Source organism: Chiloscyllium punctatum, chromosome 15 (genome assembly GCF_047496795.1).
Source record: "Chiloscyllium punctatum isolate Juve2018m chromosome 15, sChiPun1.3, whole genome shotgun sequence".
NCBI classification, from domain to species: domain Eukaryota; kingdom Metazoa; phylum Chordata; class Chondrichthyes; order Orectolobiformes; family Hemiscylliidae; genus Chiloscyllium; species Chiloscyllium punctatum.
In genome coordinates this window covers 102,273,966-102,301,233 of record NC_092753.1, presented here as the reverse complement: position 1 = coordinate 102,301,233, position 27,268 = coordinate 102,273,966, and the positions used below count along the sequence as shown (strand labels likewise).

General features: G+C 43.5%; 1 protein-coding gene across 2 annotated transcripts in view; it reads left to right on the top strand.

Moving 5' to 3' along the window:
* The window catches only part of LOC140486532 (cytochrome P450 2J1-like), a 117,853-nt gene extending 90,977 nt beyond the window's left edge, over positions 1–26,876 (top strand). For both annotated transcript variants that reach the window (XM_072585802.1, XM_072585801.1), the window contains 3 exons: positions 15,102–15,289; positions 19,384–19,525; positions 25,127–26,876. In XM_072585802.1, coding sequence (XP_072441903.1) covers positions 15,102–15,289; positions 19,384–19,525; positions 25,127–25,308 — 512 coding nt within the window. In that variant the 3' untranslated portion in view covers positions 25,309–26,876. The remainder of the gene's footprint in view (positions 1–15,101; positions 15,290–19,383; positions 19,526–25,126) is intronic.
* Positions 26,877–27,268: the final 392 nt, after the last annotated feature.

The following is a 27,268-nucleotide window of genomic DNA, read 5'->3' as shown; positions in this document are numbered from 1 at the left end:
AAGGAGATGAGAGAGACGTGTTTTTTTACACAGGGTGGTTAAATACTTGGAATGCTAGAGGAAGTGGTAGAAGAGATGAAATAGCAATGTTTAAGGACATCTTGAAAAATGTGAATAGGCAGGGAATCACGTAGAGACAAAAAGATTTAAGTTCCAAAAGGTGTCATGTGTTGGCTCCGGCTTGGTGAGCCAAGAGGCCGGCTGCTCTACTGTATTGATCTCCTACATTGTTTTCATCTTATTTATGACTTGTGTTATTAATTTAGGTGCTGCACTATGGCAACTTATAAAACGTTTCACCATGTTTTGTTTGTAAAATATACATGTGACAATAAATTGCCAGTCTATTCTGTACTGTTCTTTGGAGAAATTATTGGGGCTGAAAGGTGTTAGTTCAAAGAACCCGTTGGCTTATATCTCAAAGTGTTGAATGAAGTGACTCAAGAGATGTTCAAGATCCACACCTACCACCAGTTCTGATGAAGGGTTACACTCGGAATGTTGACGTCTCTACCTCCTGATGCTGCCAGGCTTGGTATTCTTCCAGGAGAAAGTGAGGACTGCAGATGCTGGAGATTAGAGTCGTGTGTGTGGTGCTGGAAAAACACAGCAGGTCAGGCAGCATTCGAGGAGCAGGAAAATTGATGTTTTGGGCAAAACCCCTTCATCAGGAAGCTGTGTTCTTCCAGCCTCCTGCCTGTCTACTCAAGACATGTTCAAAGCATTAGCGATCAGAGTCCAGAATTCTATGGATCTGGAATGATTCCTGAGATTGTAAAGTAGAAAATGTCTCTCCAATATTTAAGAAGGAAATGAGAGAAAACAGAATACCACTGATCTGTTAGCCTTACATTAGAAGTTGGGAAAAATGTTGGAAGCTATCATAAAGGATGGTTTAGAAAATACCTAGTTGATAACGATATGACTCAGTACAGTCAGCAGGAATTTGGAAGTGCAAAATCAAGTTTGTTGAATGTTTTGGGAGTTTTTTGAAGACATTGTGAATAAAATTGATGAAGAAGAGTTGCTGGACCTTGAAAACGTAAATTTTCTGAAGGTTCTTGATAAAGATCCCGCAGGAGACTGGTTAGAAAAATGAAAGCATGTTTGAAAGAGGGAATGGACTGGCATGGATAACTGAGTGGGGAATAGACAAAACATAGAGACCAGTGTGGCATTCCAAAGGTCAATACCTGGACCCCAGCTTATAGAAATAATTGGGAAGTGGGGACCAAATGTAATATTTCCAAACTTTGTAGATAACACAAAGCTAAGCAAGAATGTTTAGTCTGAGGACAATATAAAGTGACTTTGGAGGATTTGGACAGGTTTAGTGAATGGGCAAGAGTGTGACAGATGGAATATAATGTGGAAAAATGTAAAGCTCCCACAGATGTGCAGAGTAGTTATTAGTTGGTAAGGAGTTGGGAAGTGTAGATATACAAAGGACGTAGATGCCCTTGTTGATAATTTGCTGAAAGTTGACATGCGGGTGCAGCAAGCTATTCGGAAGAGTAATAGATTGTTAGCCTTTATTGTGAGGGATATTTGTACAGGAGTAGGGTTATGGCAAGGTAGTGAACCCTCTGTCAATTAAACCAAACACCCAGAAAAGCTCACCTGTCCTCATAATCTACTAAAATATGAGTGACAGAGAACTCCCAAATTCCACTATTTAAAGAAAGTAATATCAATTTATTCTTTAACTCTAAAAGTGAACATTAAAGAACAACTTTTAACAACTCTAAGCTGCCCTTTCTCTTAACTGCTTATTACCTGCCTCCAACTCTATAACAACATGCTGTTCCAATATGACATTTATCAAAATTACATCAAGCTGTCATCTCTGTGACTTCACTCTTCTGGCTGAAGATCTCCCTGAGTCATCTTTCTTTTTACTGTGAACATGTTTCATATGAAAAGGTACCTCTGATGGAGAGTGTTTCCTAATTTGTTGGATCTGTGCTGATGGCAGTTGCTCTGTCTAATTTTCAAAATGCCTACATTTTTAAAATCCCCAACATTGGATCATCTCATTGGTTCAATGTTGGCAAAACAATAAATTCAAACGCGATTAGGTTTTAGTATCCTGGCGCATAATTTAAACTAATTGGTTAAATTTGAATTGTTGTCAAAACAGCAACCAAAACTCAGGTATCCATTTCACAGCCAAATGTTATACATTTTCAACTTTCCAGTACACTCTGGGACTGCCATCTAGTCATATCCACAGGGGCTTGTAAGCTGTCACATCAGAAAAGCATTCCCTGTCTCTTAAGGGTACAGTACACACCTTCAACTTCATAACAGTAGTGAAGAATTAGTTCAGTTGTATCAAAGATTGTTTAGACTGGACTTGGACAATTGTGTGTAGTTTTGACTTTGATTTGCAGTAATGTTTCTCATCCTTGTTTACTCCATTTACTATGCAAGCTGTATTACTGACCCCAATCACCTGCTGAATGAGAAAGATTGTCCTCAAATCACTTCTGCATCTTTCACTAGATCTTTGCCTTCTTGTTCTTAATCCCTTCATGAATAGGAACATTTACAAATACGTTAACATGGAGCAAGTGTAAACCATTCAGCCCCTCAAATCTGTTCCATCATTCAATAAAATCAGGGGCCATCTGCTAGTTATTTCCAATGTACGTTTCTGCCTCCCCCTGACAAGCTTTCACCCCTTTGCTTAACAAGAATCGATCCACCCCGACTTAAATCATATTGAGGAGCACCACTTCCACCAGCTTTTCAGGAAGAGAGTTTAACTCTCCAAGGAAAAGAAACTTTGCTTCATCCCTGTTATAAATTAGCGATACTTGATTTTTAAACAGTGACCCACGCCCCACCTTCAGATCCTCCCATATGAGGAAACATCCTCCTCAATTCCACTCGGTTGAGACTCCTCCGAACCCTGAATGTTTCAACCAAGTCACCTCCTGGTCTTCTAACATTCCAGCAGTTACAAGTCTAGCCGATCCAATCTTTCCTTGTAAGACAGTCCACTCATTCACGTATTTTTCTGGTCAATCTTTTCTGAACAGTCTCCAATGCATTTACTTCCTTCCTTACCTAAGGAAGCCAATACTGTCCACTCTATTCTAGATGTGGTCTCACCTGTGCCCTGTACAACTGACATATTCCTCTCTACTTTTGAATTTAATTCCTCCTGCCATAAATTATACCATTTTTGGGCTTGACTAGTTCTTACATTCTAACCTTGTGTGACTCATACCTAAGGGCATTCATATTCCTCTGCATCTCAGAACTCTGCAATCTCTCAGTATTTCGATTATATGTTTCTTTTTTATTCTTCCTGCAAAAGTGGCCAATTTCTAATTTTTCTACAAAACCCTTTCCATTTGCCAGATCTTGACCGTCTTACTTTAATAAGGTTTAAATCACCGCAACTTCTCAGATACTGAAGCAGTCCATGTCCAAACTCAGACAGACCTGGACAATGTCCAGGCTTGGGATGAAAAGTGGCAAATAGCATTCATTAAATGTCGAACAGTACAGACAGGAACAATGTCTTCAAGCCACCATGTCAGTGCCAAACACACACACACTCAATGCCATTCCACTCAATACATTCTGCTCAATAGCAGCAGTGTGTGCCATCTGCAGCTGCACTGCCGAAACTCACCAAGGCTCCTTAGATAGTGCTTTGCAAACTCTTGACCACTTCCATCTAGAAAGACAAGGACAGCAGAGACATGGGAATACCACTCCCATCAATTCCCCACCAAGTTACTCACCATCCTGACATGGAAATATATCACTGTTTCTTCACTGTTGCTGGGTCTAAGTTCTGGAATTCCCTCACAAAAGGCATTGTGGGTCACCCTACAGCACATGAACTGCAGTGACTCAAGAAGGCAGCTCATCACCATCTTCTCAATTAGGAACAGGCAACAAATCCTGGCACAACCAGCAACACCAACATCGCGTCAAATCCCTGCAATATAAGACCATCAGACCATAAGACATAGGAGCAAATATTAGGCCATTCAGCCCATTAAGCCTGCTCCACCAATCTATCATGGCTGATAAGTTTCTCAACCTTATATTCCTGCTTTCTCCCCGTAACCCTTGATCTCCTTGATGCTCAAGAACCTGTCCATCATATTGTCAATGCTGAGAGATGGCAGTTTTACACCATGTTGGACAGTGACATTTGTCTCTCTGATGCTGAGAGCCCAACCAAACTCTCTACAGGTGAATGAAAGAGAACACTCATTCCCCATTGAAGGGGGTTTCCAGTATGAAATGTTAGTCTGACATTGTTAGTGTGGAGCAACTCTCTAGCATGTATTTAAAGGTCCTTTCAATCTCAGATGAGTAAGGCTGAACAATTTTCTGTTAGTTCTGGTGGAGAAGCCAACACCCTCTGTATAGATAGTCTCGAGAGTTTGGTCAGTCAGGAGTTAGGTGGCTGGGGAAGAAGGTACTTGTTTGTATTTGGTTTTGCACTTGCCCATCTTGCCCTTTGGGGATTTGGTTCTTGCTCCACTCTAGGGAAAGGAGCCCTGTCACAATGAGGTAATACATTCGAGTGACACAACAGGGAAGTGATTGGTTGGTGAGGTTTTCTCTTTTTACCTTTTCTCACTGTTGTAGTATTCTCTGTTATTTTATGAGACTTTTTTTGTTTGTTTTTATAATTTGTTCAAGCTTTTTGCATTTCAGTCTGCTGGTTAAGAGTTTATCTCTTTCTTTGCTATACAAGTCCTTATGCTATAGCGTGCGTTTCATCAGGATAAATTGTTTATAATGTGATTGACAAATTGTGGGCGTTGTTTGGAGAACACAAACTTTCTACTGAATGGATAGAGTGATTTTCTATTAGCGACCTTCGACAGCGTGATTTTCTGTAGCACAAGGCTGCAGAGGGACACAACTGTCATGTTATAGATAATAGACAATAGACAATAGGTGCAGGAGTAGGCCATTCTGCCCTTCGAGCCTGCACCACCATTCATTATGGTCATGGCTGATCATCCTTAATCAGTATCCTGTTCTTGCCTTATCTCCATAACACTTGATTCCACTATCCTCGAGAGCTCTATCCAACTCTTTCTTAAATGGATAGCAAAACGACCTGTAGTCTTAACTGTAATGTTCTTTAAGTGAACTGAATAGAGCTGGGGAGCCCGAGCCAGTGTGTTGAACCATCTACAGCACAGGGGAGTTCTGAAGGTGCTTCTGGATGACCACATCTGAAGGAAATGCTGCCAGAGAGCCCAGTCTCGGAACTTTCTTTAGTTCACTCATGGGACATGGGGGTGTCACTGGCTGGGCCAGTATTTAATACCCATCAGGCAGTTAAGAGTCAACCACATTGTTGTGGGTCTGGAGTCACATGTAGGCCAGACCAGGTAAAGATGGCGTTTCCTTCCCTAAAGGATATTACTGAAGCAGATGGCTTTTCCTGACAACTGACAGATTCTTAATTCCAGATTCTCTGTTGAATTTTAATTCCACCATCTGCTGTGGCAGGATTTGAACTTGGGTCCCCAGAACATTAGCTGAGTTTATCGATCAGCAGTCTATTGATAATACCACGAGACCATTGTCTCCCCATTGAGTTTGACTGGAGGCACAGAGCTGTATCCAGAGGCTATCCCAGTTTCTTTGTGTTGAAAAATGACAACAAATGACTGAGGGTTCCACCGGGGAATGCAGCAGTAACAGCAGCTCAGTTATACAAGGCAGAAGGAGCAAGAATCCAAGAGAAATAGTGGTAGGTGACTTGATAGGGAGGGAAGCAGATAAATGTTCCTGCAATCACAGACTTGCCTTCCCGGTACCAGAGTGAAGATGTTACTGAATCCCTGGATCACGAGGACCATTTCTGAGGAAGGTGGGACTGTTCAAGTGGAAGGGAATTCAGATATGCTGATGACTTCTACCTTAAGGTTAAGAGCATTATAAGTAAGACAGATAAATTAAGGGCATGGATTGATGTAGAATCGTGATGTTGTTGCCATCACAGAGGCATGGTTAAGGGACAGGCAAGGCTGGCAACTCAACATTCTGGGGTAGAGGATTATCTTGCAGGACAGGACAGGGCACGGTGTAAAAGAGGTGGTGTCACATTATTAATTATTAATTAAGATGTGGAGGTGCCGATCTGGGATGGAGAAAGTTAAAAAGTGAAAAATCTAACAGGTTGGGCTATAACCTGGTATTATGTGATCTTTAACATTATTAATTCAGAAGTCAGTTACGTCAGTAAGGAGGGATGAAATCTTGGAGGGGTTTCCAAATGAGGCTTTGCGGGTACAATTCGGAATGATTAGGGGACATTCAGACTGTTCGGAGTGTATTACAGACCACCAGACAATCGCCAGACAATTCACCTGGGTATATAAATACAATGATAGTGTAACTTCAACTTCCCCAGCATTAATTAGGATAGTCAGAGGATGAAGAGATTAAATGGGGCAGGAAACATACTCAGAAGAATTTTTTATATCAACATGTGGAAGGTCAAACAGGGGACTGTGCAGTGCTGGACCTAATTCTGGGGAATGAAGGCAGATAGGAGTTCAAGGTAACACTTGGGGAGCATTTTAGTGATGGTGACCACAAAACAAATGTTGTATTTAAACCAAACGAACTGTGGATGCTGTAAATCAGAGACAAAAACAGACATTGCTGGATATGTTCAGTCGGTCTAACAGCATCTGTGGAGAGAAATCAGAGTTAACGTTTTGGGTCAAGTGACTCTTCCTCAGAACCAGTGTTTTTTTAAGTTTGTTATAGAAGAGGAAATATATGGTGTGCAAAAAAAGGATTTTGGATGGGGGATAATGAAGGTTTTATTAAAATAACACAGGATCTGGCCAAAATAGACTGGCAATAGCAAATTGAGGGTAAGTCTACTCCATAACATTCAAAAAGGGAATGGAAACAGTACAGGCCCAACACGTTCATTTTAGGGTGAAATGTAGGAGCAGCAAGCCTAGAAAGTTATCAGTGTCGAGGAATATTTGTGAGTCAATAAGGGAAAAGAAAAATGAAGGGAGCAAATCAATGGAGGCTAACCAGAGTGTAGAAAGTGCGAGAAGGAACTTAAGAAAGCAATTAGGTGAGCAAAGAGGAGGCATGAGAAAACACTGGTGGGCAAGATGAAGGAGAATCCCAAGATATTCTCCAAGTGTACCAAGGGGAAGAGGAGAACCAGGGAAAGGCTGGGACCCATTAGGGACCAAGAGGGAAATTTGTTTGTCAAGGACTTGATGGAGTGTTAAATGAGTGCTTAACTTCTATCTCCACACAGGGGAACGAGGTTTTTGGTACAGAATTCAGCATGACAAACTGTATCTTGAGCAGATTGACCTAGGGAGTGAGAGGTTATCGGAGGCTTTGGTGGGCTTAAAAATGGACAAATCCCCAGGTCATGATGAATGACATCCCAGACTGCTGTGGGAGATGAAAGGGGAAATTATCGGGCCTATAATTCCTCTCTGGCTACAGGGGAGGTGCCTCAAAACTGGAGGACAGTTAATGGAGTTTCATTTTGCATGAAATGTAAATATAAACCAGAGGATTACAGGTAAGTAAGTCTAATGTCAGTGGTGGGAAAACTACTGGAGAAAATTCTAAAGGAGAGAATTAATCCCCACTTGGAGAGGCAAGGTTTGATCAAGGATTCTCAGTGTGACTTTGTCAGAGGAAGGTCATGCCTAAGATATTTGGCTGCATTTGTTTGGAGGTGACTATGTGTGTGAAAGAGGATAGTGCAGTTGGTGCCATTTCTATGGATTTCAGGAAGGTCTTTGACAGGGTCCAATGTGGGAGACCGAATGAAGAAGTTAAAAGCAATCCAGGCAAGTAATCCTCTCGACCTGGTGAGGAATTCCCTCGACCTGGTGAGGTGTCCCCTCGGCCTAGTGAGGTGTCCCCTCGACCTCGTGAGGTGTCCCCTCGGCCTAGTGAGGTGTCCCCTCGGCCTAGTGAGGTGTCCCCTCGGCCTAGTGAGGTGTCCTCTCGACCTGGTGAGGTGTCCCCTCGGCCTGGTGAGGTGTCCCCTCGGCCTGGTGAGGTGTCCTCTCGGCCTGGTGAGGAGTCCCCTCCACCTGGTGACGAGTCCCCTCGACCTCGTGAGGTGTCCCCTCGGCCTAGTGAGGTGTCCCCTCGGCCTAGTGAGGTGTCCCCTCGGCCTGGTGAGGTGTCCCCTCGGCCTGGTGAGGTGTCCCCTCGGCCTAGTGAGGTGTCCCCTCGGCCTGGTGAGGTGTCCCCTCGGCCTGGTGAGGTGTCCTCTCGACCTGGTGAGGTGTCCCCTCGACCTGGTGAGGTGTCCTCTCGACCTGGTGAGGTGTCCCCTCGACCTGGTGAGGTGTCCCCTCGGCCTGGTGAGGGGTCCCTTCGACCTAGTGAGGTGTCCCCTCGGCCTAGTGAGGCATCCTCTTGGCTGGCATTGTGATCTTTCAGCATGACATGGCTGTCGTTTGGTCCAGTGAGGCTGTTGTTTGGCCCAGTGTGACTGTTGTTTGGTCCAGTGTGACTGTCGTTTGGCCCAGTGAGGCTGTCGTTTGGCCCAGTGTTGCTGTCGTTTGGCCCAGTGAGGCTGTCGTTTGGCCCAGTGTTGCTGTCGTTTGGCCCAGTGTGACTGTCGTTTGGCCCAGTGTTGCTGTCGTTTGGCCCAGTGTTGCTGTCGTTTGGCCCAGTGTTGCTGTCGTTTGGCCCAGTGTGACAGTCGTTTGGCCCAGTGTTGCTGTCGTTTGGCCCAGTGTTGCTGTCGTTTGGCCCAGTGTGACTGTTGTTTTGCCCAGTGTGACTGTTTTTTTGGTCCAGTGAGGCTGTTGTTTGGCCCAGTGTGTCTGTCGTTTGGCCCAGTGTGACTGTCGTTTAGCCCAGTGTGACTGTCGTTTGGCCCAGTGTTGCTGTCGTTTGGCCCAGTGTTGCTGTCGTTTGGCCCAGTGTGACTGTTGTTTTCCCCAGTGTGACTGTTTTTTTGGTCCAGTGAGGCTGTTGTTTGGCCCAGTGTGTCTGTCGTTTGGCCCAGCATGACTGTCGTTTGGCCCAGTGAGGCTGTCGTTTGGTCCAGTGAGGCTGTCGTTTGGTCCAGTGAGGCTGTCGTTTGGCCCAGTGAGGCCGTTGTTTGGCCCAGTAAGGCTGTCGTTTGGTCCAATGAGACTGTCATTTGGCCCAGTGTAACTGTCATTCGTCCCAGTGAGGCTATCATTTTGCCCAGTGTGACTGTTGTTTGTGCCAGTGTGGCTGTTGTTTGGCCCAATGTGGCTATCATTTGGCCCAGTGAGGCTGTCATTTGGCCCAGTGAGGCTGTTGTTTGGCCCAGTGTGTCTGTCGTTTGGCCCAATGTGACTGTTGTTTGGCCCAGTGTGGCTATCATTTGGCCCAGTAAGGCTGTCGTTTGTGCCAGTGAGACTGTCGTTTGGCCCAGTGTGACTGTCGTTTGGCCCAGTGTGTCTGTCGTTTGGCCCAGTGTGACTGTTGTTTGGCCCAGTATGACTGTTGTTTGGCCCAGTGTGACTGTTGTTTGGCCCAGTATGACTGTTGTTTGGCCCAGTGTGGCTATCATTTGGCCCAGTAAGGCTGTCGTTTGTGCCAGTGAGACTGTCGTTTGGCCCAGTGTGACTGTCGTTTGGCCCAGTGTGTCTGTCGTTTGGCCCAGTGTGACTGTTGTTTGGCCCAGTATGACTGTTGTTTGGCCCAGTGTGTCTGTCGTTTGCTCCATTGTGACTGTTGTTTGGCCCAGTGTGGCTATCATTTGGCCCAGTGTGACTGTCGTTTGGCCTAATGTGACTGTTGTTTGGCCCAGTGTGACTGTTGTTTGGCCCAGTGTGACTGTCGTTTGGTCCATTGTGACTGTTGTTTGGCCCAGTGAGGCTGTTGCTTGGCCCATTGAGGCTGTTGTTTGGCCCAGTGTGACTGTCGTTTGGCCCAGTGAGGCTGTTGCTTGGCACATTGAGGCTGTTGTTTGGCCCAGTGTGACTGTCGTTTGGCCCAGTGTGACTGTTGCTTGGCCCATTGAGGCTGTTGTTTGGCCCAGTGTGACTGTCGTTTGGCCCAGTGTGACTGTCATTTGGCCCAGTGAGGCTGTTGCTTGGCCCATTGAGGCTGTTGCTTGGCCCATTGAGGTTGTTGCTTGGCCTGGCATGGCCTCATGTGGACTTTTGTTCTTGAGGTGATTCAGGAGCAGTCTTCTTCTTGTCTCTAGAATCTCCGAGTTTAAGGCTGGTGTGGTCTGGGGTCATGCCTGGCATGAACTGAAGGCCACTGCCTGAACTTTTTATGTCTCTATATTCTAATTAATTCCTACGATCTGCGATGCTCGACACTTCAGTTCTGTATTTTTCAATTTCTTTTTCCCCTAAGGACTTGTACTGAAGGATCTGTACCTAGATACGTTTGTAGCCAACATGGTACTGTAAGTAAACACTTGTAAACTTTTCACTGGACCCTGAGTACATGTAACAATAAAGCTCACTTAATAAGATGTATGACATCCTCCAGGCACAAAGAATCTAGGTCACCTTCCAGTCTCTGATGCCCTGCAGTGTCTGCAGTTCAGCTTCCAGTGTATAAACAAAGAACAAAGAAAGTTTACAGCCCGGGACCAGGCCCTTCGGCCCTCCAAGCCTGAGCTGATCCAAATCCACTGTCTAAACCTGTCAGTCAATTCCTAAGGATCTGTATCCCTCTGCTCCCCACCTACCCATGCATCTGTCCAGACACATCTTAAATGAATCTCCCGTGTCTGCCTCTACCACCTCTGCTGGCAACGTGTTCCAAAAGCCCACCACCCTCTGGGTGAAGTACTTGCCGCGTGTATCCCCCTTAAAATTTCCACCTCTCACCTTGAAAGCATGACCTCTCGTTATTGAATCCTTCACCCTGGGAAAAAGCTTGTCTCTATCCACCCTGTCTATACCCTTCAGGATTTTGTAAACCTCAATCAGGTCCCCCTCAATCTCCTTTTTACTAATGAAAATAAACCTAACCTACTCAACCTCTGTTCATAGCTAGCACCTTCCATACCAGGCAACATCCTCGTAAACCTTCTCTGCACCCTCTCCAAAGCGTCCACATCCTTTTGGTAATGTGGTGACCAGAATTGTACACAGTATTCTAAATGCGGCCGAACCAATGTCTTGTACAATTTTAACATGACTTGCCAGCTCTTATACTCAATACCCCATCCAATGAAGGCTAGCATACTATATGCCTTCTTGACCACTCTATCCACCTGTGCAGCAACCTTCAGGGTACAATGGGCCTGCACTCCCAGATCTCTCTGCCCATCAACTTTTCTCAAGGCTCTTCCATTCATTGTATAATTTGCTCTAGAATTAGACTTGCCTAAATGCATCACCTCACATCTGTCTGGATTGAACTCCATCTGCCACTTCTCCGCCCAACTCTTCAGTCTCTCTATATTCTCTTGTATTCTTTCTAAGCTGAACTGAGCTGAAGCTTCTCAAACCTCCAAACACTTGCTGCTCGAGACTAGGCTCATCTTGAGGGAATCCCACATTCTGGTGTTTTGTTACATCACCTGATTTGCCATGCTTGATTGGTTCTGAGTTGCTTAAATATTTTATTCAATTTAATATTTAGTTATGTTTTATATACTTTCCATCAGTTATCATACTATTTTGAAATTTAGGATTAGGGGATCCTCTTGTGGTGCTGTGATACTGTCCCTACCCGTGGGCTGGGAGGCCAGGTTCAAGCCCCACTTGTTCCAGAGGGGTGTCATAACATATCTGAACAGGCTGATTAGAAAAATAGAATCAACCTTAGTCACTAACCAGATACTCATTATATTAACAGCTTCTCTCCTTGTGGCAGAGTAAGGAAAAATTTCTGAAGGTTGTAAAAGCATCAGCAGAGCAAGAGAACATTTATTTTACTTCGTCTGTTCAGTCCCTGAATCACGAGTGTCTCTACTTTGTAGTGTCTCTAAATGTAGCACACTCAGTACTGGAGGAATGCTGTCTCATTTTTACTGTATCAGTTGTATGTGGTAGAATTGACAAATAAAAAGCTACTCTACTTAACTCTGGTGCTGCTTTGTCAGTCACACACAATTGGTAATTCAACTAACTTTAAATGCTCCTAAAATAAATGACTAATCTGATTCAAATAATGAACTCTAATTTCAACTGTTTCTAAGTTTAGTTGTCTTTCACTGAAAGTCTTGTTCTAACCTAAATAAACAGTGGAAACTACTGAATTTAAACAGGTTAATGCCAACTGCAAACTAAATTAGATTTGTTTAAAATAAAAAAAGGCTTTCATACCCAACAACTGTGTGCACTCAGTCCCCCCTCAGTCCTCCCTCGATCCTCCCTCAGTCCCCCCTCAGTCCTCCCTCGGTCCTCCCTCGGTCCTCCCTCGGTCCCCCCTCAGTCCTCCCTCGATCCTCCCTCGGTCCTCCCTCGGTCCTCCTCAGTCCTCCCTCGGTCCTCCCTCGGTCCTCCCTCGGTCCTCCCTCGGTCCTCCCTCACTCCTCCCTCGGTCCTCCCTCGGTCCTCCCTCGGTCCTCCCTCACTCCTCCCTTGATCCTCCCTCAGTCCTCCCTCGGTCCTCCCTTGGTCCTCCTCAGTCCTCCCTCGATCCTCCCTCGGTCCTCCCTCGGTCCTCCCTCGGTCCTCCCTCGGTTCTCAAATGAAAATCCTGGAAATATTCAGCCAATCAAGAGAAACAGAGTCAACATTAATGACCAAGGTGTTACACCACAAATGAGGAGAGCTCAAAATAGAAGAGGATTTAAGTGAGTGAGAGGGGGAGACTTTACATTTGGAATTTTGAGTATTGACAAGAACAGAGCATGGTGACTCGAATAAATGTGTGAAATTGAATGGTTAGGATTTGGGATGTTCTGACTGATTCAAGAGAAACTTGCAAAGAAACAACTTAACTAGTTTGTTAATGAGTTCCGGTTGGAATGCCTTGCCTGTAGGAATTATCGATCGTGTCTCTGTTTGGCTTGTCCTAGGATGGATGTGTTGGCCCAGTTGAAGTGGTGTCCTTCCTCATCTATATGTGAGGATACTAGTGAGAGAGGGTCATGTCGTTTTTTTGGCTAATTGATGCTCATGTGTCCTGCTGGCTAGTTTTCTGCCTGTTTGTCCAGTGTAGTCTTTGCCACCGTTCTTGCAAGATATGTTTTGCAAAATTAACTGAATCAGACAGTACAGAAGAGGCCCTTCAGTCCATCAATTCTGTAATGGTGAGTAAATCTACACTCGTGCTACCTTCCAGTACAAAGCCAATAACTTTGAATTGCTGATTTGTTTTGATTTGATTATTGTCACATGTACTGAGATATAGTAAAAAAGTATTCTTTTGCATGTTATCCAAGCAAATTGTAACGTACATAAGTATATCAGGGTAATGCAGGATATAGTGTTACAGCAACGGAGAAAGTGCAGAGAAAGTTTGATTTTAATATATAAGAGGTCCATTCAAAAGTCTGATAATGCCTGATAACTGCTGTGGGAAGGAAGTGTTCTTAAACCTGTGCTTTCAAACTTTTGTGTCTTTTGCTTGACAGAAGAGAATGGGAAAGAGTAGAACTGGGTTGGGAGGGGTCTTTGATGGATGTGAACTGCTTTCATGAGGCAGCAGGAAATATAAACGGAGTCAAATGTTATGACATTTCAAATGCTTTTTAAAGGTTTTAACGATTGTGAGCTGTGATGTTACCTGGTTTAACTACAGTGCAGTGCTTTCACCTTCTGGATGGAAAAGGTTTTCCTCAAATCCCTTATAAGCTTTCTGCCTTTCACCTTAAAATTATTCGCCCCTTGTTATTAACCCTTCAATTAAAGGGAACAGCTACTTTCTATTCACCATGTCCATGTCCCTCAACCTTATACATCTCAATCAGATGCCCCCAGCCTTCTTGGCTCCAAAGAAATCAGCGCGAGCTTATTCAGCCTCTTTTCATAGCTGCCGTTTCCCATTCCAGGCAGCTTCCTTGCATTTAATGAGGAGGTGATAGCCTAGCAATATGATTACTGAACTGTAATCCAGAGACCCAGGTCATGTTCTGGGGACTCGGGTTTGAATCTCACAACAGATGGTGAAATTTGAATTCAATCAAAAGCTGGAATTAAGAGTCTAATGATGACCATAATTTCATTGATTGTCAGAAATTAGTGTTTGCTAATGCCCTTCAGGGAAAGAAATCTGCCACCCTTACCTGGTCTAGCCTACTTGTGACTCCAGACCCACAACAATGTAGTTAACTGTTAGTTTACTCTGTGGGGCAGTAAGAGCCTCATCCCATGAATGAATTTTTAAACTTCTCCTGTGCACCCTCTCCAGTGCAATTACAACCTTTTTATAGCACGGTGAGCACAACTACACACATACCCTGGCTGTGGCTTAACCAAAGTGCTGCACAGCTCCAACATCACCTCCCTGCTCTTATAATCTATACCCCGACTGATAAATGTCCTGCATGCACCCGATCACAGGGATCTGTGGGGAAGCATCCCAAGGTCGTTCTGTGTTCCTTCTCTGACCTTCCTGGCATGCTACTATTCAATGAGTATTCCTTTGTTTGTTACTTCTTCCAAAGTGCATCATTTCATACTGATCAGGGTTAAATTCTACCTGCCACTGAGCTGCACATCTGGCCAATCCCTTTATACCTTCCCCAGTGCTAGCAACCTGGCTAATCCTTTGAAAGAGTTCTTTTTTTTTTGAAAGAGTTCACACAAACTCAGGTTGTCGAATGGCCTCTTTGAGTTTCGTGCTGTAGAATGCTTTGGAGCAGGGAGCAAGAGAAACGCCTTTATCCACGATGTTGTGAGACAGTAGGTGTCATTTTTAATGGTTGTTGATGCAGAAGGTTTAAATCAAAACTAAAACAGATCCAGTGGACGAACATCAAAGGGTTGAACAGAACTGGTACAGAACTGGACAGCCAGGGATGTTTTCATGTGTAAAGGTTAAATACTGACATCCAATGATACAGCTCAATGTTCTGTTTTCTTGTTAAAACTCCTAAGCATTTTGAAATAAACTCTTTCACCACAGTGTCAATATTTGACATTAAGACTAGATGCTGTTTCTCCTTCTGATTTCTGAATCCCACCTTGTTCTGTGTATTACAGAGAAAGTTCATCATGAGATTGACGTCATGATTGGACAACACAAGGAGCCATCCTGGATGGATCGGGTGAAACTGCCATACACCAACGCCGTGATCCATGAAGCTTTGAGACTTGGCAATGTCATCCCTTTGAACATTCCAAGGCAGACAACCAAGGATGTGCAGCTGAGAGGATACAGGATCCCAAAGGTGAAGACCCAATCATTGCTAAATACCTGTGATAGAGTGTGGAAAGGATTGATTTGATGGCGTGTCATTGAATGAATGGGGTGATCAGAACTCTATAAATCAATGATAAAATCTTGGAGTGCAGTTAATAGCGGTGTTCCGCAAGGATCTGTTTTGGGACCATTGCTGTTTGTCATTTTTATAAATGACCTGGAGGTGGGGTTAGAAGGTTGGGTGAGCAAGTTTGCGGATGATACGAAAGTCGGTTGAGTTGTTGACAGTGAGGAAGGATGTGTCAGGTTACAGCGGGATATAGATAAACTGCAGAGCTGGGCAGAAAGGTGGCAAATGGAGTTCAATGTGGGTAAGTGTGAGGTGATTCACTTTGGTAAGAGTAATAAAAAGATGGATTACTGGGCTAATGGTAGACTACTTGGTAGTGTGGAAGAGCAGAGGGATCTTGGTGTCCATGTACACAGATCTCTGAAAGTTGCCACCCAGGTAAATAGTGCTGTGAAGAAGGCATATGGCGTACTGGCTTTTATTGGTAGAGGAATTGAGTTCCGAAGTCCTGAGGTCATGTTGCAGTTGTATAAGACTCTGGTGCGGCCGCATCTGGAATATTGTGTGCAGTTTTGGTCGCCATACTATAGGAAGGATGTGGAGGCACTGGAACGGGTGCAGAGGAAGTTTACCAGGATGTTGCCTGGTATGGTAGGAAGATCCTATGAGGAAAGGCTGAGGCACTTGGGGCTGTTTTCATTGGAGAGAAGAAGGTTTAGGGGTGACTTGATAGAGGTGTACAAGATGATTAGGGGTTTAGATAGGGTTGACAGTGAGAACCTTTTTCCATGTATGGAGTCAGCTATTACGAGGGGGCATAGCTTTAAATTAAGGGGTGGTCGGTATAGGACAGATGTTAGGGGTAGGTTCTTTACTCCGCGAGTCGTGAGTTCATGGAATGCCCTGCCAGTAGCAGTAGTGGACTCTCCCTCTTTATGGGCATTTAAACGGGCATTGGATAGGCATATGGAGAATAGTGGGCTAGTGTAGGTTAGGTGGGCTTGGATCGGTACAACATCAAGGGCCAAAGGGCCTGTACTGTGCTGTATTTTTCTATGTTCTATGTTCTATGTAAAATATAGATTATCGATATCGATCTGGTTTTGAGAAAGAAGCTTCAATGTCTTAGTGCTGTCTTCTCACCTCAGAGTTTAGAAATTAAAACTACTTAATGTCAAACTCACTTTAAAAAATAGCTTACAATGTTTTTACTCACTTTCAACAAGTAAATTTGAACAAAAACTTTAGGTTTGTTGTGAATCAAATTGTTCCATTAATCCTATGGAATGGTAGGACTGGGAAGAGAATGCGGAGCAAATTTACTCGAAAGTACAGGGTGATTCAGAGCGAGCAGAGAAATTAGACTTGTTCTTCTTGGATAACAAAGAATTAAGAAAAAGTTGAATAGAAAGGCAGGGTCCTGATAAGAAAATAGAGATTGTTTTCCAGTTTCAAGGGTAGCCAGGTATCAAAGACTAAAGACAATTGGTAAAAGAATGAAAGGTATACGTGGGGATATTTTCATGCAGTGATTTGTAACATTCTGGAATTCATCACCTGAAAGATTGTTGGAAACAGATTCAGGAATCAATTGAAGAAATAATTGAAGACAAAATGTTTGGAAGGTTAAACTTTAAGAGCGGGTTGAAGGAATGGGGTGAACTGAAAAGTTATTTCAATGTGCTGGCACACACAGGATGGTTCAAATGTTGTCTCCAGTGCTCTCCGGTTCTGATCCTGTGAGAGTCCTCTGATTCTGATTCATGAGACATACAATTGACAGGAGACGAAACCTCCATTGAACCTTCCAAAAGCTAATCCCACATATGTCAACATTATTTAGATTAGATTAGATTAGATTACATTACATTACAGTGTGGAAACAGGCCCTTCGGCCCAACAAGTCCACACTGCCCCGCCGAAGTGTAACCCACCCATACCCCTACATCTACCCCTTACCTAACACTCTGGGCAATTTAGCATGGCCAATCCACCTGAGCTGCACATCTTTGGACTGTGGGAGGAAACCGGAGCACCCGGAGGAAACCCACGCAGACATGGGGACAATGTGCAAACTCCACACAGTCAGTTGCCTGAGGCGGGAATTGAACCCGGGTCTCTGACGCTGTGAGGCAGCAGTGCTAACTGTTTAGTTTCATCATCCAGTTTTGCATTTCTGCACAGGTGGAGTAGAATTTGAAGACACTGCTTCAAGTGATTGGGGTTCACACCCTCCCTATTTTTAAATAAAAGCTGGAATCTTCAGTTCGGCAAAGATTGCCCTTCTACATGGACATTCAGTGCAGAGGAGGAATCTAACATCCATTTGTTCAGAACTGCACCAGATGCTCAATGTATCACTGACAGCAAACAGTTTGCCTAATCTGTATTTTAAATGGGTGAGCCCCTACTTATAAAGAGTGACCCCAAGATCTGGATTTTCCCCTAACTAGAAGCATACTCCCTACCCCGTAACGACCCCTCAGAATTGTAAATCTTTCAGTCCAGTCACCTTCAAATCTTCCAGCCTCTGGTGAATACAAGCCCAACCTGCTGAACAGGTTGAGTAGAAATATAGGTTAAATCAAAAAGAATTCCAGGCCCAGCCAGTTCAACCATTCCTCACAAGACTACTTACTCTTTACAGATATTAGGCAAGCAAACCTTATCTGAATTGTGTCCAATGCATTTCATTCCTCCTTCAATAAGAATACTATAGTCTAGTCACAGAGGTGTACTGTAAAACCAAAACATAACCTGCTTAACTTTGTGTTCAATTCTCCTCACAATAAACAATTACATTCTCAGAACTCCAACAGGTTTAGCCCAATGGGTTTATTTGAAATCACAAGCTTTTGGAGTTCTGCTCCTTGATCAGGTGAATACTGGCACCTCTACATCATGGCTATCAATAACATTCTATTACCTTTCCTAATTACAAATAGTCCCTGCATACGAACCATTGCATGAAGGCACTCAGATCCGGGTGGCACAGTGGCTCAGTGGTTAGCACTGCTGTCTCAAGACGCTAGGGACCTGGGTTTGATTCCAGCCTTGGGCAACTGTCTGTATGGAGTTTGCAAATTCACCCTGTGTCCGTGTGGGTTTCCTCCGGGTGCTCCGGTGTCCTTCCACAATCCAAAGATGTGCAGGTCAGGTGAATTGGCCATGCTAAACTGCCCGTAGTGTTCAGGGATGTGTGGGTTAGGTGGGTTAGTCAGGGGCAAATATAGGGTAGGGGAATGGGTCTGGGTGAATCACTCTTTGGAGGGGCTAGCAGAGACTTGTTGGGCTGAAGGACCTGTTTCTACATTGGATGTGGATCTTATGAAATGCCTGCTGGAAATTAAATGTGCTTACCTCCATTTGTTAGTCTTTATCCACAGAATGTGTTCCCTCCTTAATGAGCTCTGCCAGACTGGTCAAACCCTGATTTTACCTTCACAAAGGTTGACTCGGGTTGATTACCTTGAACATATCCAAATGTGAGAGAAAGGGAGGACTGCAGATGCTGGAGATCAGAGTCGAGAGTGGTGCTGGATAAGCACAACAGGTCAGACAGCATCCGAGGAGCAGGAAAATCAATGTTTCCAGCATAAGCCCTCCATCAGGAATGGGCTTCCTGTTGAGGGGCTAATGCCCGAAATGTCGACTCTCCTGCGCCTCGGATGCTGTCTGACCTGCTGTGCTTTTCCAGCACCACTCTCGACACCTATTCAAATGCATTCGTTCTTACATCATTAATGTTTTCCCTATGACAGAGGTCAGGTCAACTTGCCTAATTTTTTTGTTTTTTGAATAAATATGTTACACTCCTTATGTCCTAATCTAACAGGACCGTTACTGAATCAAGGGAGTTTTGGAAAATTAAAACAAATACATCAACTATCTCAGTAGACACTTCATCTAGACCCTTGGATGGAGTCCATCTGCACCCAAACACTTGTCAGACCCCAACTCCATGTGTCTCTGATGATTAATATTTTGAGTTCTGCCTTTCGTTCCATTTCCTGATTTATGGATAATTCTGGAATGTTACTTATCTTAATCAGGGCACCACAGTCATCCCCTCTCTCACTGGTGTGCTGTTTGATGGGAAACATTGGAAATCACCGAACAGCTTTAACCCTAACCGATATCTGGCTGAAAACGGACAGTTCCATCAAGTGGATGCACATCTTCCATTCTCGACAGGTATGGGAGTTATTGAGAATACAAAAGGACAAAAAAAGATTAGGTAAAGTACCAGCAAAAAGGGAAATAGGAGAGGGGCAGGCTAAAGGATTGAAACCGATGCTAACTTCAGTGGAATGAAAAGTTGAAAAGTCACTGGAGCTGGGAAAGGTAGAGAAACAACTCAATGGAAATACATAATGGAACAAGAAGAAAGAGACAATGACATTTTCACCAGCTGGGTGTACAGGCATCTTTGGAAAGGATGGGTGGGTCTAAGAAAAACAAAAGGGTGAGAAACCAAACAATAGCAAGTGAGAGAGAGTGCATTGGATGACTATCTGGATAGAAATAATGTGCAAGGGTATGGGGAGAAAGCAGGAGATCGGCATTGCTAGTGAGGCTCGTTTGAAGAGTTGGTGCAGGCAAAATGAGCCAATTCACTGCCTTGTGCAGAATAACAGTCCCATGATTCTGTGATATGTAGAGAATGAGAAAAAAAATCATAAGCAACAGATAATTCAGAAAGTGAGATCCTGTATCGGTGGTTTCTTTGTATTGAGGTGGAGAGTGCAAACAACTGGAAACCAGACATTAGTGAACGGGACTTCACATTTATAATCGCTTACAGTTTTGTAGAAGTCACATTTGGTTCAGAGTGCTTGCTGTGTCCACAGGGCCTGCCAAAACTGCTGGGCATTTCCAACAATTTCTCTTTTCATTTCAGATTTCCCGCATCAGTAATAATTTACTTAGAGGAAAGAAACACCTAAACTAGGAGCCTGCCCCTTCATTCAATAGGGTCGTGGTTGATTCTGTAGCTCAATGCTGCTTTCTCTACATATCTCTTGATGCCTTTTGTATTAGAAATTGATACATCTTTTTCTTGACTACATTCAGGAGCTTAGCCTCTATAAACCTCTTGGTAGAGAATTCTACAGATTCGCCACCTTGAGTGAAAAAATATCTCTTCATCTCTGTCTGAAACTGTGTCTCCCGAGATCCTGAGCCATAGATCTGGCCTTCTGTGCCAGGGGAAACATTCTCTCTGCATTCAGTCCTGATACGTGTTAAAGATCTGGACCTTGGTGTGTAGGGGTGAACTTCAAAGTTTGCAGATGATACTAAAACTGGAAGAATTGTAAACTTTGAGGAAGACAGTATGGAACTATGAAAGTATCTTGGTCAAATTGGTGGAGTAGGCAGATAGGTGGAAGATGAGGCTCAATGCAGAGAGTGTGAAGTGGTGCATGTGGTTGGCAGAACAGTGAAAGGCAGCGTGGAATCGGGATACAATTCTAAAGGGGGTGTGGGTCAGAGGGACCTCGATGTCTATGTCTATTTAAGGTCACATACAGGGATTTTGGGGCTTGATACACATTGAAAAGACTGGGGCAGTGGGATTGATGCACGATGGAAAGGGTGGAGCAGTGGGAATAATTGGGGAATTGATATACATTGAAGAGAGTGGGACACTGGGTTTGACACATAATAAAGAGAGTGGGGCAGTCAAATTAGTTTGGGGCTTGATACATGTGGAAGAGAGTGGGACATCTAAGAGTGGGGCAGTGGGTTTGAGCCACAATGAAGAAAGTGGAGCAGTCAGATTAGTGTTGGGCTTGATACATGTTGAAAGGAGAGGGACTATGGATTGGTTTGGGGATTGATACACATTGGGGAGTGGGTCAGTGGGGTTTATACATGTTGAAGAGAGGCAAAGAATGGGATTGAGTTAGTAGAATTATAGAGTCATAAGAGGCTATTCAGCCCATCAAGTTAATACAGTTAATGGTAGGATGCTGAACAGCATTGATGTACAGAGGGAACTTGGGGTTCAAGTTTATAGCTCCCTGGAAGTGGCCATGCAAGTTGATAGGGTGGGAAAGAAGGTGTATGGCATACTTACCCTTATTGGTCAGGGAACTGAGTACAAGAATCAGGATGTTATGTTGCAGCTTTGATTAAGCCGCACTTAGAGTATTGAGTTCAGTTCTGAGTCACCACATTACAGGAAGGATGTGGAGGCTTTGGAGAGGGTACAGAAGAGGTTTCCCAGGGTGCTGCCTGGATTCAAGGGTATGAGCTAGAAGGAGAGGCTAGAAAAACACAGGTTGTTTTCTCTGGAACGGCGGAGGCCAAGGGGAGATAGAAATTGAATAGAAAGGGGAAGTTCAAAGGAGACGTAAGGGGCAGATTTTATTTACACAGAGAGTGGGAAGGGTCTAGAATGCTCTACCAAGGATCGTGTTGGAGACAGATTCAATAGGAATGGAGGGATATGGACCATGGGCAGACAGAAGGGATTAATTTAATTTGACATCATGTTCGGCATATTGTGGGCCGAAGGGCCCGTTCCTGTGCTGTACTGTTCTATGTTCTGTGTTAGCAAGGAGGACTTTGCAGGGTGAACAGGGCTGTTTCTGCCATTGTCTTTTCTGGAGCTTAGGTCAATATCATGTGATCCAGAAAGTTTCATTCTTTGAGACTTTGTAGCAACTGATACAACTGAATGGCTTGCGAGGCGATTTCAGAGAGCAATTGAGAGTCATTCATATTTGGTTGATTTGTATGTCCCTGTCAGGCAGGGAGGAAGTGATAAGGTAAGGGAACCGTGGTTTATAACAGAAATTGCATCTCTTGTTAAGAAGAAGAAAGAGGCTTATGTGTTGATGAGGCGAGATGGTACAGATGAGGTGATGGAGTGTTACAGATCAGCTAGGAAGGATTTAAAGAGACAGTTAAGAAGAGCAAAGAGAGGACATGAGCAGTCTTTAGCAAATAGAATAAAGGAGAACCCTAAAGTTTTCTATAGGTATGTGAGGAATAAAAGGGTGATGAGGGTAGGAATAGGGCCAGTCAAAGATAGAAGTGGGAAGTTGAGTGTGGACCCTGTAGAGATCGGAGAGGTGCTAAACAAATATTTCTCATCTGTTTTCATTAAGAAAAAGGAGAATATTGTAGAGGAGAAGAATGAGATACGGGATATTAGACTAGAAAGAATTTAAGTTAATAAGAAGGAGGTGTTATCAATTCTCGGAGTGAAAGTAGACAAGTCCCCTGGGCCAGATGGGATTTATCTGAGGATTCTCTGGGAAGCTAGGGAGGAGATGGCAGAGCCTTTGGCTTTGATATTTGAGTCGTCGTTGTCCACAGATTTAGTACCTGAGGACTGGAGGATTACAAATGTTGTGCCCGTGTTCAAGAAGGGCAGCAGATATGACCCAGGTAATTATAGACTAGTGAGCCTTACTTCTGTTGTAGGAAAGGTTTTGGAAAGGATTATAAGAGATAAGGTTTATAATCACCTAGCAAGCAACAATTTAATTTCAGATAGTCAACATGGTTTTGTTAAGGGCAGGTCATGTCTCACAAACCTCATTGAGAAGGTGACCAAGGATGTAGATAAGGTAGGGCTGTTGACGTGGTATACTTGGACTTCAGTAAAGCCCTTGATAAAGTTCTACATGGTTGGCTGTTGGAGAAAATGCAGAGGCTTGGAATTGAGGGTGATTTAGCAGTTTGGATTAGAAACTGCCTTTCTGGAAGAAGGCAGTAAGTGGTGGTTGATGGAAAATATTCAGCCTGGAGTCCGGTTACTAGTGGTGTTCCACAAGGATCTGTTTTGGGACCACTGCTGTTTGTCATTTTTATAAATGACTTAGACGCAGGCATAGGTGGATGGATTAGTAAATTTGTAGGTGACACTAAAGTCGGTGGAGTAGTGGACAGTTTGGAAGAATGTGACAGGTTGCAGCGGGACTTGGATAAACTGCAGAATTGGGCTGAGAGGTGGCAAATGGAGTTCAATGCAGCTAAATGTGAGGTGATGCACTTTGGGAAGAATAACAGGAAGGCAGAGTACTGGGTCAATGGAAAGATTCTTGGTAGTATGGATGTGCAGAGGGATTCTGGAGTCCATGTACATAGATCCCTGAAAGTTGCCACCCAGGTTGATAGTTCTGTTAAGAAGGCATACGGTGCGTTAGGTTTCATTCTGAGAGGGATTGAGTTCCAGAGCCATTATGTCATGATGCAACTATATAAAATGTTAGTCTGGCTGCACTTGGAGTATTGTGGACAGTTCTGGTCGCCCCATAACAGAAAGGATGTGGAAACATTGGAAAAAGTGCAGAGGAGATTTACCAGGATGTTGCCTGGTCTGGAGGGAAGGTCTTATGAGGAAAGGCTGAGGGACTTGGGTCTGTTCTCATTGGAAAGAAGAAGGCTAATGGGGGATTTGATAGAGACATACAAGATGATCAGAGGATTAAATAGGGTAGACAGTGAAAGTCTTTTTCCGAGGATGATGACGTCAGTGTGTATGAGGGGGCATAACTACAAATTGAGGGGTGATAGATTTAAGACAGATGTCAGAGGCAGGTTCTTTACCCAGAGAGTGGTAAGGGTGTGGAATGCCCTACCTGCTAATGTAGTCAACTCAGCCACATTAGGGAGATTTAAACAATCCTTAGATAAGCACATGGATGACGATGGGATAGTGTAGGGGATGGGCTTAAATTAGTTCACAGGTCTGTGCAACACCGAGGGCCAAAGGGCCTGTTCTGTGCTGTATTACTCTATGTTCTATGTTCTATGGTTCTTTTACCAATTCAGTCACATCTATGCCTTCATATCCTCAAACCTTTCATTCATAGTGTCAAATAATCAAGAGACATGGGACAAAACTGTTTCATGCAATGACTGCTTAACATTTGGAATACACTCTAAACGTGGTGTAGACAGGTTCATTCAAAGTATTGGAAAGATAATTAGATTGTTCCTTTTCAGATAACTATGTGCAGGTTATGATGAGAAAATGATGATGGGATTAAGTGAATTGTTTATTTGCAGAGCTACAGCAGACATGATGAACCAATGACCTTTAGCTGTAATGATTCAGTGACATTATGTAGAGGATATAGGGATTGGAAAAGGGACAAAGATGATTTATAAAGAGGATACCAGAACTGAAAGAAAATTTGAACAGCCTGGGCACCATTTATAAAAGAGAGGACTAGATGCGGTCAGCATAATGGTCAATTGTAGAAGAAACCAAAACTGGGCACCCTAAATAAAATATAGTTGCAAACAAATCAAATAGGAAATTTGGAAGAAATTTCTGTAGGAAAGAGTTATGAGTGAGCTACTTGCAACGACAGGGGTTATTTGAGGTGTATAATTTGGATTTACTGGAGTGACTTGAATCAGGGTAAGAAGAGTTTTGTATAAAGCAGAAACATGAGCCATGGACCATTTGCTCTGAATGGACTATTGCTTTGCTGTAAGTTCTTGTAGAAACCAAACACATAAAAATATAAATTTATTAAAATCAGCAACATCAGTGAAAATACATGGAGCGAATATTTCTTATCAATGGAGCTTTTCAGTGGAGCAGGTTTTAAGCAGATACCGAAATAGTGAAAGGGCAGAGAAGAGGGAAGAATAAAAGGGACAGGAAACAAGACAAGAGAAATGGAATTATGATAAGAATGATACCTTTGATTTTGTAGAAAGATAGATATGTCAATATGTATAAGAGAACAAGAAAGAGTGAGACAATTAACACTTCTGAATTCTCCAAGAGAGCAGATGTCCTGACTGAACATTGATTTCCTTTACCAGGTCACCGTATGTGTATTGGAGTAAACCTGGCTCAGATGGAGACCTTCTTATTCTTCACGTTCCTTATGCAAAGGTTCCAGTTTACTGCTGCAGCAGGGGACCTCCCTATGAACCTTGATGGTGTTTACGGAGCTACACTTGCACCACACCCTTACCGCATTTGTGCCTATCTTCGAAAATAGGAACAATTTGACTGCTACCTCAGGATGATTGCTTTATAATCTTGACGATTCTGCTTTATTTTGCAGAGAGTGTGGTGCTGGAAAGGCACAGCAGGTCAGGCAGTATCCGAGGGGCAGGACGATTGACGTTTTGGGCATAAGTTCTTCAGCAGGAATCCCGATAAAAGGGCTCTGGCCCGGAATGTCGATTCTCCTGCTCCTCGGATGCTACCTGACCTGCTGTGCTTTTCCAGCACCACACTCTCAACTCGCATCTTCAGCACCTGTAGCCCTCATTTTTTCCTTGCTTTTGCAGAGACTATCGCTCATGCACAACTCAATCACTGTAAAAAAAATACATTGTTGTCTGTCTTTGAAATTCCAATGTGTTTCAAATGAGTTATGGTCACTATATGACTTCCATGTGCTACCATCATATAAATAGTCTGTATTTCCACACCAGTACTAATTAGTGAAGGTACCAATTGTAGTGATATTGTTTAGGGGAGATAAATATTGTTGTCTTCGCAGTAAATGGGTCTTCCAAAAAAAACTTGAACAGTTAGGAGCTAAATTAAGAAACAGAAGATCCAAAGCAATATTTTCTGGATTACTGCCTCAAACACAGGCAAACTGACAATGGGCAAAGAAAGTCAAGGAGTTAAAGATGTGGCTCAAAGATTGGTTTGGATGGAATGAGTTTCAATTTGTGGGGCACTGGCACCAATACTGGAGTAAAAGGGAACTGTTCTGATGGGATGGAATTTACGTGAACTGTGTTTGGAACAGTGTCTTGACAATGTGAATAGCTTGGGCTGTGCAGATATTTTAATATTAATTAGATAGGGAAAAGTGCTTGGGAGACAAGGAAATACAGGCTTACAAAGCAAGAGGATGTGTCATCATTGCAGTGCAGCTTTTTGGATAATGATACTCACAGTGGGACAGAAATGGACAGGGTAAAACAGTATTAAACTGGTTCAAAGTGAGGGAAGGTAAAAAAGGGGAAATTAATGGCTCTTTATTTGAATGTGTGTAGTATTCAAAAAAAAACTAATGAATTTATGGTATAAATACAGGTTAATAGGTTTGATCTTGTAGCTATTGTTGAGACATGGATACAACAAAATCAAAGCTGGAAACTAAAATGACTTTTCGAAAGGACAGACAGGAAGGGCTAGGTAGTGGTGTAGCTTTGTACAAGAGCAAGAAAGAATCTTGGATTCAAAGACATCAAATCCAGATAGGTGGAGGGAAGAAACATGCTAACATCGGGAGTAAGTGCAAGAGCCTGTTCCACCATTTATAGCTGAGTATCGTATTCAGGGCCTGATTCCTACATTTCAACTCACTTCCCTGCGATAACTTAAGGTTTTATCGGTACATGAAAACAATGTGATATCTCAGCTCAGAAAAAATGCATTGATGGTGTGAGGTTAGAGTTTGTCTGTATCTCTTCCTAGAGTCAGACTGGCTTTATTTTCAAAGTAGGTATTTATAAAATGTGACATGGACTGACTGCCTACAGATTGAGTGCTTTTTGAACAAAATAGAATAAACCTGCAAATGCAAATTCATCCCACACTTATATATGTGTGTGTGCGTGTGTGACAGTGTGAGTGTGAGTGACAGTGTGTGTATGTGTGCTTGTGTGTATGAGAGAGTGTAGTGGGGTTACCTAGGTCCCGGTTGAGGCCATCCCCTTGGATACCGAACTTGGCTATCAGCCTCTGCTCAGCCACTCTGCGTTGTTGTGTATCCCGAAGTCTGCCTTGGAGAATGTTCACCTGAAGATCCAAGGTCAATTGTCCCTGACCACTGAAGTGTTACCCCACAGGGAGGGACAACTCACAGGTAGCAACTTGAAAGAAATTCTGGGATTTCCATATTAAATTAATCAATCAAAATCTGCCTTGGGTGACTATCTGTATGGAACAAAGAACAATACAGCAGAGGAACAAGCCCTTCAGCCCTCCGAGCC